Source organism: Geotrypetes seraphini, chromosome 2 (genome assembly GCF_902459505.1).
Source record: "Geotrypetes seraphini chromosome 2, aGeoSer1.1, whole genome shotgun sequence".
In the NCBI taxonomy this organism is placed as follows: domain Eukaryota; kingdom Metazoa; phylum Chordata; class Amphibia; order Gymnophiona; family Dermophiidae; genus Geotrypetes; species Geotrypetes seraphini.
The window spans coordinates 308,435,147-308,450,394 of NC_047085.1; the positions used below are offsets into that span (position 1 = coordinate 308,435,147).

The 15,248-nt window shown below is 46.5% G+C and overlaps 1 protein-coding gene across 4 annotated transcripts in view; it reads right to left on the bottom strand.

Moving 5' to 3' along the window:
• Nucleotides 1–1,274: 1,274 nt before the first annotated feature.
• The window catches only part of LOC117353714 (NF-kappa-B inhibitor-interacting Ras-like protein 1), a 56,852-nt gene continuing 42,878 nt past the window's right edge, over nt 1,275–15,248 (bottom strand). For all 4 annotated transcript variants that reach the window (XM_033929949.1, XM_033929950.1, XM_033929948.1 and 1 more), the window contains exons 4-5: nt 2,014–2,121; nt 1,275–1,540 (exon numbers count right to left, since the gene is read on the bottom strand). In XM_033929949.1, coding sequence (XP_033785840.1) covers nt 1,346–1,540; nt 2,014–2,121 — 303 coding nt within the window. In that variant the 3' untranslated portion in view covers nt 1,275–1,345. The remainder of the gene's footprint in view (nt 1,541–2,013; nt 2,122–15,248) is intronic.

Below are 15,248 nucleotides of genomic sequence, written 5' to 3' on the forward strand. Positions count from 1 at the left end.
TAGGTTTTTGCTGAGCCTGCTGCAGATTATGTTGTTGACATAGTTGTTGCTTCTGTTTCCTAGGCTGAGAAGGAGAAGGAGGAGCAGGTTTAGCAATATACTTGTGTTGATACGATGAAGCAGGCCGGAAAGCTCTAGGAGGTGGAGGCTTCTTTTTCATTTTGACCAATGTGTCCCATGGGCAGAAAGCTTCTGAGTGGTCGTGTCCATAGATGGGCCAAAGAGCTCATCCCCCAGGCAGGGTGCATTGGCCAACCGATCTTGATGATTAACATCAAGCTCACAAACACAAAGCCAAGCCAAGTGTCACATAGCCACCGATATGGCTGCTGCACGTGAAGTGAACTCAAAGGTGTCGTATGTAGTGCGGACCATATATTTCCGCAGTTGGAAAGCAGAAGCAATAAGTTTTTGAAAAGCTGAAGGCTTGCGCGATGGAATGTATTTCTGAAAAGCTGAAAATTGTTTTAAATAAAACAAAAAATGAAAGTTGTAATTTCCAGCTCGGTTGGCCAACATGGCATTCTGATATAGACGTTTGCTAAATTTGTTCATCGCCCTACCCTCTCTACCAGAAGAGACAGAGGCATAGACACTAGCTCCTGTAGATTTCTTTAAGGTAGATTCCACCACCAAAGATTCAAGTGTGTTCATTCTGCTGCCCCTCAATATCTCTCCTCACTTCTCTTATACACCTCCCAGAGAATTCCGTTTCTCAGATAAGTCACTCTTAGCGTTACCCTTCTCCTCCACTTCCAATTCCAGACTTCGTTCCTTTCATCTAGCTGCCCCCTATGCCTGGAACAAATTACCTGAGTTTGTCCATCAAGCCCCTTCCCTTGTTTAAAAGCAGACTGAAAACCCAACTTTTTTATATAGCCTTCAATCCTTAACCCTATTCCTCTGCCCTCCAACCCAGCCCGTTGATTAACCGTTCCCCTTAACTGTAACTATGATATCCTGTTTAGATTGTAAGCTCTTTCGAGCAGGGACTGTTTTCGTACTCTTTGTGACTCTGTGCAGCGCTGCATGCTTCTGGTAGCGCTATAGAAATAATTAATAGTAGTAGTAGTAATTTATAGCTGTAAATAACACATCTTTAATGCCATTCTCCACAAAAATTCATAGAAAGCTAATACATCACCAACTATATGGGTCGCTCTGGGAACGGGTCCTGGCTGAGGTTGCTCCATTGTCACGGGGGGGAGGGGGGCAGGGGGGATTTCTGTTTCTCTGTGGTGGGGTTTAGGGGGTGGTTACCTCAAATTATGGGAGCAAGCTTGCAGACAGTGTTTTCTCTCCTTTCTCTTCTTTTTGGTTTGTTGCGTTTGTGGATGGCACTCTGTTATGTTTTGGCCCTTTCCCTTCTGCGGAAGACTTTTCTCGATTCCTTCTGCTGGTTACTTTTCTGTTCCTCTTCATTAGCGCTGTTTGGGATTTGACTTGTGTACTGCTTTGTTGTCCTATACTGTGCCAGGATACTGTTTGGCTGTTTTTGCTCCGTTTGTTTGCTTGCTTCACAACAGAAAGCAAAAGAAAGCTAATACAGAAAAAAAACAAGTCAACTTGACACACAGTATGGACATGTAATTAAGAAGGCAGATCATGGGTTCCTGTTCCTTGAAGGTTGCATACATAAAGGTAGATATTTTTAACCAGAAAGAACTACTCAATAAAATGCAACTCAGAAATGTCAGATTTTTTTTTTTAACTAGTAGGTTAGTTTTACACAGTTGGGGGAAAAAAAAAAAAAAAAAGAGTGATCTCAATTTTTCTAAAGTCAGAAAACAATCACAAATGTCAATAATGAGCAAAATGCTAATGGGACAATCTGTCAGAAGTGTCACATGGAGACCTAATCTGGTTGAGGAGGGCTTGTCAGTTGTCAGATGCAGCAGTAGCCTTGTTCTTCCTCCCCGGTAAGGGGAAAGTAGATTTACTCTGAGGCTGGGTAAGTTTGCTGGCTAGCAAAATGAAAGGCTCAATCAATGTCTTACGGTCTGTTACAGTTACCTCCCAAAGTTTCAGCTTCTCACTCTTGGCCCACTGTTGTGCCATTTCTGTGTCCACTTGCTTCTGGTCTGTAAGATCTATTTTGTTTCCCAAGACCACAATGGTCATCTAGAATAAACAAATGTGACTAATCACGTTTTCCTTCATAAAATAATATCTACAATTAACTTGTGATAAGGAGACACACACAGTACAGAATCAAGCAACACACATCCAGCATGTTACATGCCTGGACCAATCGCACTGACCCTCTGTATGATTGGTCCACAAATGTAATGCAGTAGATGAGCCCGGCCCCCTCCTATCAGAAAGCTTCCTGCAGCGGCACTACCCTGTAATCCCTGATCTGAGAAGGATGACTTAGTAATACTGTAAGATTTTTACTGTAATGAGTATCTTTTTAGCATAGGAGGCATATGCACAGTTCTAATACAGTTTACCAAAATAAAAGGGCTCCAAAGATAGAAAAACTCATTACATATTCTATCTTCAGCATTTCCCCTGAGATCGGTGCCAGCAGACAAATTATCCACCAATATTACAAATGCCCTTTTGATGGCGATACTATTCCTAGATTACTCAAAATATGTCTGCCTGTTCCCTGACCTAGGTTTTATTTGCATCTCTCCTCTTCCTTCCACATATCAATTCTAATTCTTATTCTTACATCCTTTTTGCTTCTAATAAATCTATGACTGAGTTCACCCAGCAGCAATGAATGCTTCAACTCCACCAGGCTTATGTCTGCAAGGGGTTCTGAAGCACTCCCCATCCCCAATTCATCTCAATTCATAAAGTTGGAATTTGAAAGAGTATCCAAAATTGTGACATTTCTTTTCTGTTTCTGCAAGCCTATAGGACTTTGTGAACTGGCACTGAAATATTTAAAGATACCGAAACTTTAAATTGGTCATTATATGTGAATTAAAGCTGATGTGAAGGGTTTTTTTTAATTGACTATGTATTGTCATGTATTTAATTGATGTACTTTCATGTATGTGATTTTATTGCAAGCTGCTTAGTTTTTATAGGTGGGATATAAAGTGTGAAAATAAAATAAAACTAAGAAAAATGAGAATTTAGCTTGAATAACTCTGTTTAAGGTTTTTTCAGTCCTTTATGCCTCCTTCTGCAACAATGAAGTTACCTCCAAAATGGTTCAACACCTACCTCTTCTTATACGTTCCCCCTCCCACCCCCAATGCTGCCCAACCACATAACTGCCCACTTACCCCCTCCCAATTCCAACCGATGTTAACCTCTTATTGTACACCGTCTCGAACTGAAAGGTATAAAGGGATATAAATAAAGCTATTATTATTATTACTAGTCTTTAAGCCCGTTACATTAACAGGTGCTAGAATACTGTTCACCCTCTATGTTGCCCCTTCCATTCACTGCCCTCTCTTCTCTTTCCATCTCTCTCTCTCTCTCCCATATGGCCTCTCTCCATCTCCTCCTTCCTTCTGCCTTGGTCTGGCATACCTTCCTCCTTCCCTCTAAGCCATTCTCTCCCCCTCTGCTCCCTTTCCTCATTTAACTACTTCATTGGTCAGCAGCAGCATTCACAATTCATTGCTGTTGCTGGCTTCAGGTCTTTCTCTCTGGCCGGTCCTGTCTTCATGAAAACAGGAAGTAGGCAGGACCGGCAAGAGAGGAAGGCCTGAAGCCGGCCACAGCAGCGAATTGTAAACGCTGCTGCTGCCTGAAGCACCCGAGGCAGACGCTTCTCTCCCCTCCCAGCCCAACCCCCGCTGACTCTGCGACCCTCCCAGCAAGATGACTTTAATATCAAACCTCCCTCCAACGTTGGCAGCCGCAGCACGCTAAACATGCTGCTTCGGCTTTCTTCTGTCGTTGAGTCTCTCTGTTGCGTCATTGATGATGTCATCAGTGATACGGCAGAGGTACTCAACTGCAGGAGAAAGCCCGAAGCAGCCTGTTTAACGTGCAGCGACTGCCAACGCTGGAGGGATGTTTGTACCGGTGCAGAAGCGATATGTCTCTCTCCCTCCAGTACCTGTGCAGCACTTTGCTGCGGCGCATCCTCCCATGGGGGGGGGGGTTTTGCACCGTGGGAGCCGGGTGAGAGCGGCGATCTCCAGTTGGGGGGGTTTGCACAGTGGGAGCTGGGTGAGAGCGGCGATCTCCAGTTGGGTGGGGTTTGCACAGTGGGAGCCGGGTGAGAGCGGCAATCTCAAGTTGGGGGGGGGTTTGCACAGTGGGAGCCGGGTGAGAGTGGCGATCTCCAGTTGGGGGGGGGGTTGTTTTAAATTGAAAGCCGGCGCTGCAGCTCCTCTCTCGATCCTGGTGCAGTTCGAGAGAGGAGCCGGTACCCTTCACAGTGAGAGGCGGTGGTGAGGAAGGCCGCCACAGCTGTGTAATTTTTTTTTTTAATTTGAAAGCCACCGCGAGCAAGTGGTGATGTAAAACCCGCGCATGTGCAATCGTGTTTTCGCAATGGATCAGGGAACACGATTTTTTTAGTGCGCATGCGCAGCCTAGCATTTTATTATATTAGATACCCGGTCGACATTGTATATCTGGATTTTCAGAAGGCATTCGACAAGGTTCCGCATGAATGACTACTTTGGAAAATTGCGAGCCATGGAATCAAGGGTGAAATACTCACGTGGATTAAAAACTGGCTGGAGCATAGGAAACAGAGAGTGGGGATTATTAGACAATATTCTGACTGGAAGAGCATCAGCAGTGGGGTGCCGCAGGGCTCAGTGCTTGGACCCATGCTCTTCAACATCTTTATAAACGATCTGGACATTGGTAGGACGAGTGAGGTGATTAAATTTGCGGACGATACGAAGTTATTCAGAGTAGTGAAGACACAAGAGGATTGTGAAGATCTGCAACGTGACATAATCAGGCTCGAGGAATGGGCATCAACATGGCAGATGAGGTTCAACGTGGATAAGCTTCCCTAATCTCTCACTGTACAGCAACTCCTCCAACCCCTTAACCATTTTAGTCACTCTTCTCTGGACCCTTTCGAGTAGTACCGTGTCCTTCTTCATGTACGGCGACCATTGCTGGACGCAGTATTCCAGGTGAGGGCATGATCCCCTTCTTAATCATTCCTAGCATTCTGTTCGCCCTTTTCGCCGCCTCTGCGCATTGTGCAGACGGCTTCATTGACTTGTCGACCAGTACTCCCAGGTCTCTTTCCTGGGGGGTCTCTCCAAGTACCGCCCTGTACATCTTGTATTCGTGTATGGATTTTTGATACCGACACGCATTACCTTACACTTATCAACGTTGAACCTCATTTGCCATGTCGCTGCCCATTTCTCGAGTGTGGTTATGTCGCGTTGCAGGTAGGGCTAGTCTCAGTTAGGGAGCTGGTCTTTGACCAGAGGGCCGCGTCATGAGCGGACTGCTAGGCACGATGGACCACTGGTCTGACCTGGCAGCAGCAATTCTTATGTTCTTATGTATTTTCGTTTCGATTATGTACCTCATAGGGTACACAAAGATAGAAGATGAATGGTGAGCACAGAAAAAGAAGAAATGTCAAATGAGCAGGAGACCCTGGCAAGTAAGTTAAGAGAAGACGGGGAAACAGAAATCAGAGCCTAGAACCAACATGACTTGAAAAAATAAAATTACCAGACAACAAAAGGTAGAAAGAGACATTTTTCTTTTATTTTGTGATTAGAATATATAAAAATTGAAATGTTTATTCTGCCAATGTTGGTGTTAACAACGCTAGGGCCTGGGACGAAAATTTGGGAGGAGACCCCAAAGCCCAATACCAGCCTGTGCCACCTTCAGCTTCCAACAGGCTTAGAGCTCTCTCTAGCCAGAGAGCAGCTACCCTAGTTTCACTCCCTGGCTTAACATCATCCCTAGCATGTGTGATTTTTATATTTTGCACAGTATAGGAGGAAATGGAACATAAAAATTGCCATTGCTGGGTCAGACCAGTGGTTCATCGTGGCCAGCATTCTGCTCATGTGGCGGCTCTTAGGTCAAAGACCAATGCCCTATTTGAGTCTAGCCTTACCTGCATACCTGGTTCAGCAAGAACTTATCTAACCTTTTCTTGAATCCCTGGAGGGTGCTTTCCTCTATAACAGCCTCTGGAAGAGCATTCCAGATTTCTACCACTCTCTGGGTGAAGAAGAACTTCCTTACGTTTGTACGGAATCTATCCCCTTTTAAGTTTAGAGTAACCTCTTGTTCTCTCCACCTTGGAGAGGGTGAACAATCTCTTTCTCTACTAAGTCAATTCCCTTCAATATCTTGAATGTTTCGATCATGTCCCCTCTCAATCTCCTCTTTTCAAGGGAGAAGAGGCCCAGTTTCTCTAGCCTCTCATTGTATGTCAATTCCTCCAGTCCCTTAACCATTTTGAGAAGTACTGTGTCCTTTTTCATGTACGGTGACCAGTGTTGGGCACAGTATTCCAGGTGGGGGGCGTACCATGGCCTGGTACAGTGGCATGATAACCTTCTCAGATCTGTTTGTGATCCCCTTCTTAATCATTCCTAGCATTCTGTTTGCCCTTTTTGCTGCCGCGCATTGCGCAGACAGCTTCATTGACTTGTCTTCAAGTACTTCCAAGTCTCTTTCCTGGGGGGCTCTCTCCAAGTACAGCACCGGACATCCTGTATTCGTGTATATGATTTTTGTTAACGACATGCATCACCTTGTACTTATTTCTTTGGTGTTGTACTACATGGAAGGTGTAGCTTCTTGGGATTTTGGTTTATGGTTTAATTTATGTTTATCATTTTTAGTCAGTTATTATGTATTTGGCATTTGTGTTCTGTATGTGTGACCGAGGTATTCTATTAATACTAGTTGTTTAGCCCGTTACATTAACGGGTGCTAGCAGCCCTTCTCCCTTATTTTTACCTCCTCCCTGTCCAGCAACACCTCCCCCCTTTCCCTGCTCCCCCCATATAGCAGTAGCCCTTCGCCTTTTATCTCCCCCTGTCCAGCAGCACCCCTCCCATTCCCTCCTCCCCCTGTCCAGCAGTAGCTCTTCTCCTTTATGTCCTGCTCCCCCCCCTGTCCAGCAGTAGCCCCAGGAAAAGAGTGAGGATCACAGGACCAAAGCTTTTACTCCAATCCTCTTGATGCCTGACATCCAAGTAGGGGAAATCCACTCTCCCCACCTCCTTGCTCCTGCTGCACTTCCTCCTCGGCTATACACACGCGCGCGCACACACTTACATACAGCTCTCCGGCTCCTCGCGCCCCTCCTCCACCTTCCACTTCTTCGGCAGGAGCCAACATTTTCTTTTCGCGTGTTCCTCCATCACGGAAAAACAGCACTACCGGCCAACTTAGTCCCTTGCCGCCCCCTTCCCGCGGTCCCAACAAACGTCCTTACTCCAGCAGGGGCCGCAGCACTCTAAACACGCTGCTTCGTGGCCTGCTACTACCCTGATTTGCTCTGCCCGTGTCGGGCAGAGCAAATCAGGGCAGTAGCAGGCCGTGAATCAGCGTGTTTAGAGTGCTGCGGCCCCTGCTGGAGTAAGGACGTTTGTTGGGACCGCGGGGTGGGAAGAGGAGCGGCGGCAGCAAGGAACTAAGGGAGCCGAAGGTAGGGTCGAATGGGAGGCTGAACAGGGGTTCGGGTGTGCTGGGGAGAGGAACGAAGACGACGCCGACGACCGGAGAGAGAGAGAGAGCCGCTGCAGCGTCTCTGAAATTGAAAAAAAACTTCGGTCTTGACTTTTTTTTTTTTTTTTTTAGTTGAAAGACGCGGCGGTGGCTACTCTCACGATCCCCGCCTGCGTCGGACTTCCGACGCAGGCGGGGATCGTGAGAGTAGCCACCGCCGCGTCTTTCAAAGAACCGTAAGCCGCGCATGCGCACTTCCTATGTGTCGCTACAGCCCACAGAAAAGCGGCGCACACTTAGGAACTGCGCATGCGCGGCTTACCATTTTATTATATTAGATAGATGAATTTTCTATGTAGCATTCAGTTTTCCCGATAGTGGAGGGGACATTTGTGTGGGGAGAAGGGTTTTGTTGATCCTTGTTCTGTATTTGTGATTTATAAACCAACAGTTGTACAGAATATTTGTGATTTATAAACCAACAGTTGTGCAGAATATTGTTTCTTTTTATACTTTAATAAAATAGTTTAAATATAAAATCATAACTATGAGGCTTGTGCGGATGGGTTTGGACAAAGCTCACAAGGACAGGGACAAATTTTATCCCTGTCATTCTCTTGCAACTCAATGAACTTGCTTGCCTAGGGCCCATCAAAGGGTTAATCTTGCCCTGGACCACATACAACGAAGATATTTACCTGTAGAAGTTCTCAGAGGACAATAGGCATATATTCTCACATGTGTGTGATATCATCTATGGAGCCCGGTGCAGACACTGCCAAGTATACTATCACTTTAAATCTTTGAGGCAGTGCCTTTCCACTCGACGTCAACATGCAGGACCTCAGTACAGTAAAAAAAGCTAAGAAGCCAACCAGGGTTGGTAGGCAGGTTGCTATCCTCAGAGAACATCTGCTACAGGTTAAGTATCTTAATTTTTCCTGAGGACAAGCAAACATTATATTCTCACATGTGGGACTCCCTAGCTGCCAGAATTTAAAAATTTCTATACCATATAACAACTATGCGGTTTACAAAATTACATGCATACATATTTTAAAATGCTAAACATGTTTCAACAAGACAAACACAACAAACATATTAACTAACGATATCATTATTAAAACCTTCTTTTAAATTCATCCTACAAAATGGAAAGACAAAATCCCATAAAAATATTTACAGGACAGAAAAGCATTAACAAAAAATAGCATTAGAATATGAAGGCATTGACAAATAATTGCATTTTCAACATTTTCTTAAAGTTCAGTCTCCCATCACAGAATCACAGAATACCAGGGAACGCATTCCAGCGCTTGGCACTGCTACAGACAGCATTGTTGCCCCAATCTTAACATGAGAGACTAACATCTTACCCTCCAAACTCAACTTCATACTATTTTCAGATCTCAAACATTTTCTGGGTTGATAAGATTTTTTTAAAAATCCTTTAGTGCCATTGGAGAAACACGATATAAGATTTGCTGTATGACTGAAAGAACATGAGCCTGACATAATTAAAGAGAACTGGAGGGGAAGCTGGCCCTCAAGAAGTGAAAAGATTTTGAGAACTGCTTGTCCAAACCAATTGTCTCTTCTGGAATTTTGTTCCGAACAGTAATGAGAGGTATTGAGGACCATGTAGCCGCTTTGAAGATTTCTTCAGTAGAAGCAGAGAAGTGAACAGTCATAGCACGGACATTGTGGGCTCTTACATGGCTTTGAAGTGACAGCCCAGCTGAGCACAGGTGAAAGAGATACAGTCTGCCAACCAAGTTGAAACCAAGTTGCTTTGTAACAGCAACTTCTAGTCTGATAAGATAAAATGCTAGGCTGACCTCAAGTGGGCTACTGACACAGCCATGGCTCTGACATTATGAACTGTAACATGTAAAACCACTTAGGATATAAGTGGTATATAAATAAATTAAATAAATAAATAGCTGGGAAAACTTCCTATGAGGTCTAATACGGTCCAGGTAGTATGTTAAAGTGCATTTGCAGTCCAAGGTGTGTAACACTGCTTCTCTAGAATGCATGTGAGGTTTTGAAAAGAAAACTGATAAGAGTATAGATTGATTTAGGTGGAATTCTGAAACTACTTTAGGAAGGAATTTCAGATGGGTCCTAAGGACTACTCTTTCATGATAGAATCTCATGTAAGGCAGATCTGAAACAAGGGCTAGAAGCTAACTAACTTGTTGAGTAGAGGTGAGAGCTACTAGGAAAATAACCTTCCAAGTAAGAAGCTTTAAGGAGCAAGATTGAAGTGATTCAAAAGGAGTTTTCATAAGAACAGAAAGACCTATATTTAAATCCAAGCATCTGGAGGTGGCTAAATGCAGGGCCGGATTAACCAATAGGCCAAGTAGGCACGTGCCTAGGACCCGAAATGGTCAGGGGGGCCCGATGAAGGAGGGCATCAACATTGTTTTTTTTCCAAATGGCGATGCCCCCCCCTGGATCGGCAACACGGGCCCCCCTTTCTTCCCACATCCATCATCTGCCCTACTCTGCCTTGCCCCCTTCTCTCTCTCCCTTCACCCCAGGCCCATATCACTACTCACCTTTCACTCTAATTTTTTTTTTTAATTTTAGAACAGCGATGCCCCCCCTAAGCTTCAATCGGCAACACGCCCTCCCCCCCTCCCCGGATCGGCAATGTGGCCCTCTCCCCCGATCGGCAACGCGGGCTCCCCCATCGGCAGACAGTAATACAAACGAGCAATGCGGGTAAGAAAGGCAAAGGGAACTGTAATTTTGCAAGCGGTGCTGCTTGCCCAAAGCTTCCCTCTGACGCAGCTTCCTGTTTCTGCCTGGGCGCATCAGAGGGAAGCTTATGGCAAGCAGCACTACTTGCAAAATTACAGTTCCCCTTGCCTATCTTACCCACGTTGCTCGTTTGTATTACTTTTCGTCGATGGGGGGGGGGCCTGCGTTGCCGATCGAAGCTTGGGGGAGGCATCGCCGTTCTAAAATTTAAAAAAAAATTCAGAGTGAAAGATGAGTAGTGAGATGGGCCTGGGGTGGAGGGAGAGAGAGAAGGGGGCAAGGCAGAGTAGGGCAGATGATGGAAGTGGGGAGAAGGGAGACCGAAGGGAGCAGGGCAGATGATGGATGTGGGAAGAAAGGGGCAGAGCAGGGCAGATGATGGAAGTGGGGAGAAGGGAGACCGAAGGGAGCAGGGCAGATGATGGATGTGGAAAGAAAGGGGCAGAGCAGGGCAGATGATGGAAGTGGGGAGAAGGGAGACCGAAGGGAGCAGGGCAGGTGATGGATGTGGGAAGAAAGGGGCAGAGCAGGGTAGATGATGGAAGTGGGGAGAAGGGAGACCGAAGGGAGCAGGGCAGGTGATGGATGTGGGAAGAAAGGGGCAGAGCAGGGCAGATGATGGAAGTGGGGAGAAGGGAGACTGAAGGGAGCAGGGCAGATGATCGAAGTGGGGAGAACTTGTGCCCAGCCCTCACCTCCTCACCGTTCTACTGCTTTCCCACATGCTAGATGGGGGGAAGAAGATAAGTTAGTGAGAGAGTGGAGGGGTGAAGGAAAGGGGTGGCAAGCTGTGAGTAGACACAGTGAAAAGAGGGAAACTGAGGGCTGAATAGTAAGAAACAATTTAATTTACACAGAGGCAGAAAATAAAGAAAGGAAAATAAAGGAAGACTAGAGCAATGGTTCCCAACCCTGTCCTGGAGGTCCACCAGGCCAATCGGGTTTTCAAGCTAGCCCTAATGAATATGCATGGAGCAGATTTGCATGCCTGTCACTTCCACTATATGCAAATTTATCTCATGCATATTCATTAGGGCTAGCCTGAAAACCCGATTGGCTTGGTGGTCCTCCAGGACAGGGTTGGGAACCACTGGACTAGAGCATTAGGTCCTGAATTCCCAGCCATGCTCAATATTGATGAAGGTCCAAAAGTTTTATCACACTGGATTCTGCAGGTTTTAAGTGATCTCTTTTGCATGTGCAAGTAGAAGTCACACCAAATATCCCAATGCTCAGGACCCAGACACTGAACACACCAGTAATGGGGGTCAGAGCCTAAAATGGTCCTATTGCATCGAGCACATTTTTTAACATCACTCGGCACTCTCTTTGACATGGAGGGAAAAATGGCCGACGCAAAGTCAAAGAGCTCAATGGCCTGGGAGCTCGAGTAAAAAGTATACTGAAAAACGTCAATGCTCCCTGGACATGGAAAAGGCTCGAAGTGGTCCAAAGGCCAAAAAAGTCAAATTTGTTAGAATTTAATCAAGCTCAAAAAATATTGGAAAAGGTAAGAAATTAAAAATTATGAAGAAAACAAAAAGTACTGGGGAGGCACAAAAATATCAAAAGTTTGATGTGCTGAAGACAGACTGAAAGACACAGCTTCTAAGTAGAGAGTTGCGTGGGGACAGACATCCCACCCATCCCCACCCGTCCCCGCCAAAGCCCCACCTGTCTCCGTGAGGAATCCCACCCGTCCCCGCGAGGAATCCCTCCATCCCCACCCGTCCCTGCGAGGAATCCTCTCCATCCCCACCTGTTCCTATAAACTTCAGAAATAGTTATTTCATTTAATTATGCTACTGAATTAAAGGCTCTGGTAGAAACCCATTTACAAATAAGCAAAAAGACTTTATTAATTTGGAAATATTAATTGGGAAGAATACATACTTTGTAAACGGGTTTCTACCAGAGCCTCTAATGTTTATAAATTTTTATCAACACAACTAATATACTACTTTATCCGGAAGGCAAAAAAAAAATAGAATTTTTTTCCTACCTTTGTTGCCTGGTTTTTGCTTTCCTCATGTTCTCATTCAATTCCTTCCATCCACTATCTCTCTTCTCTCTGCGTCTTCCATTTGCTCTATTACTGTGCCTCTCCCTTTCTCCCCCCTTCCAAACTGGTCTGGCACCCATCTTCTTCCCTCCGCTCCCCCCATAGTCTGGCATCTCTGTCTTCTTCCTTGCCAGCGTTTTCTCCCCACTCTCTCTTCCCCATTTCCTTTCAGCGTCCTTCCCCCCCATCTTCCCCATGTCCTGTCAACGTCCTTCTCCCCCTCTGTCTTCCCCATGTCCTTTCAGCGTCCTTCTCCCCACCGTCTTCCCCATATCCTTTCAGCGTCCTTCTCCCCCCTCCCCCGACTTCCCCATGTCCTTTCAGCATCCTTCTCCCCCTCTGTCTTCCCCATGTCCTTTCAGTGTCCTCCTCCCCCGTCTTCCCCATGTCTTTCCAGCGTCCTTCTCCCCCCTCAGTTTTACCTATTTCCCTTAAGCGTCTTTTCCTCTCCACTCCATCTTTCCTCCCTTTCTCTCTCCCTGCCCCTTACCTTCATGGCGCTTCCCCACCCGCCTGACAACAGAACAGGTCCGGTCCGACAAACCTCCCTGCCCTGTAGCCGCGAATCTAAATTACCTTCTTACAGCAGCTGGAGTATTGAAGCTGCTGTAAGAAGGTAATTTAGATTCGCGGCTACAGGTCAGGGAGGTTTGTCGAACCGGACCGGACCTGTTGTCGGTCGGTCGGGGGAAGCGCCACAAAGGTAAGGGGACCTGGCCGGCTGTGCACCCCCTCACTAAGGCTGCACCCAGGGCGAACCGTCATCCCCACCCCCCTTGGTACGCCACTGCCTTTCCCTACCTGCCCTGCCGCAGCACACAGCCGACCGGAAGTCTTCCCGATGTCAGCGCTGACGTCGGAGGAAGGGAGGGCTTTGCTTAAGCCCTCCCTCCGACGTCAGCGCTGACATCATGGAAGACTTCCGATCGGCTTTGTGCTGCGGAAGGGCAGGTAGGGAGAAGACGAGCCTCGCGAGTACATACAACCCCGCAGGAACCCTGTGACCCTAGGGGGCGTCCCCACAGGATCCTCGCGACCCTAGGTGGCATCCCCACGGGATCCCCGCGACCCTAGGGGGCATCCCCATGGGATCCCCAAGACCCAAAGGGGGAACCTGCGGGATTCCCGTCGTCCCCGTTCAGCTCTCTACTTCTAAGCTCTGTGGAAAACTAAAGACTGGTGATCCCACGCATCAATGTCGGGTGGGAAGGCACCTGCACGAGCGCAGTGGGAGTACTGCCTCAAACATTTAAAGTGATAGTAAATTTGGCAGTGTCCACACAGAGGTCTGTGGATCACGCCACCCACATGTGAGAAATATAATGCCTGCTTGTCCTCCGAGAGTACTCGATACCAAAAAACTGGTCTGTGGTTGTTTGATGGGGTGCTGAAAAGTTCTCAGCCCAACCAACTAACTTCCTAAATTCTGAGCGTTATTTGCCACTGAAGCTGATAAGAGTGTTATTTTGTTGAGTGACAATTTGCAGAAACTAAATTCAATGTTTTGACATTATTTCAGATCATTGATTGAACCATATCCACGTCATTCTCTTCTTGGTTGGGCTGAGAAGTTTTCAGCACCCCCTCATAAATAATATTGCATTGAGACAACAACACATCTGGAAAGATAGTACCACATGATACCAGACATTGCAGAGAAAACAGCAGCACAGCAAACACAAATTATGGATAAAGCACCGTTACTTACCGTAACAGGTGTTATCCAGAGACAGCATGCAGATATTCTTAACTGATGGGTGACGGCACCGACGGAGCCCCGGTACGGACAATTTTAGAGTGATTACGCTCTAAGAACTTAGAAAGTTCTAGTTAGGCTGCACCGTGCATGCGCGAGTGCCTTCCCGCCCGACATAGGCGCGCGGTCCCCAGTTAGGATAAGCCAGCTAAGAAGCCAACCCGGGGAGGTGAGTGGGACATAAGAATATCTGCCTGCTGTCCCTGGATAACACCTGTTACGGTAAGTAACTGTGCTTTATCCCAGGACAAGCAGGCAGCATATTCTTAACTGATGGGTGACCTCCAAGCTAACAAAAAGAGGGATGGAGGGAAGGTTGGCCATTAGGAAAATAAATGTTGTAAAACAGATTGGCCGAAGTGTCCATCCCGTCTGGAGAATGCATCCAGACAATAATGAGATGTGAAAGTATGAACTGAGGACCAAGTAGCAGCCTTGATCTGAGGAAAGCTACAGACGCTGCCATAGCTCTAACCTTATGGGCCGTGACAGAACCTTCCAGTGGCAGTCCGGTCTGAGCATAACAGAACGAGATGCAAGCAGCAAGCCAATTGGATAACGTACGTTTAGAAACAGGATGTCCCAACTTATTTGGATCAAAGGACAGAAAAAGTTGGGGAGACGATCTGTGAGGCTTAGTGTGCTCTAAATAGTAAGCCAAAGCACGCTTACAGTCCAAAGTATGCAAAGCCTGTTCTCCAGGATGAGAATGAGGTTTCAGGAAGAATACAGGCAGGACAATGGACTGGTTAAGATGAAAGTCAGATACAACCTTAGGTAGGAACTTTGGATGTGTACGCAAAACCACCTTGTCATGGTGAAAGACTGTGAAAGGTGGATTGGCAACTAGTGCATGCAATTCACTGACCCCCTGGCAGAGGTGAGAGCAATAAGGAAGACCACTTTCCAAGTGAGAAATTTGAAATGAGCTGTGGCCAATGGTTCAAAAGGAGGCTTCATTAAGGCGGAAAGAACCACATTAAGATCCCAGACCACAGGAGGGGGCTTGAGAGGTGGTTTCACATTGAAAAGTCCCCGCATGAATCTGGAAACCAAAGG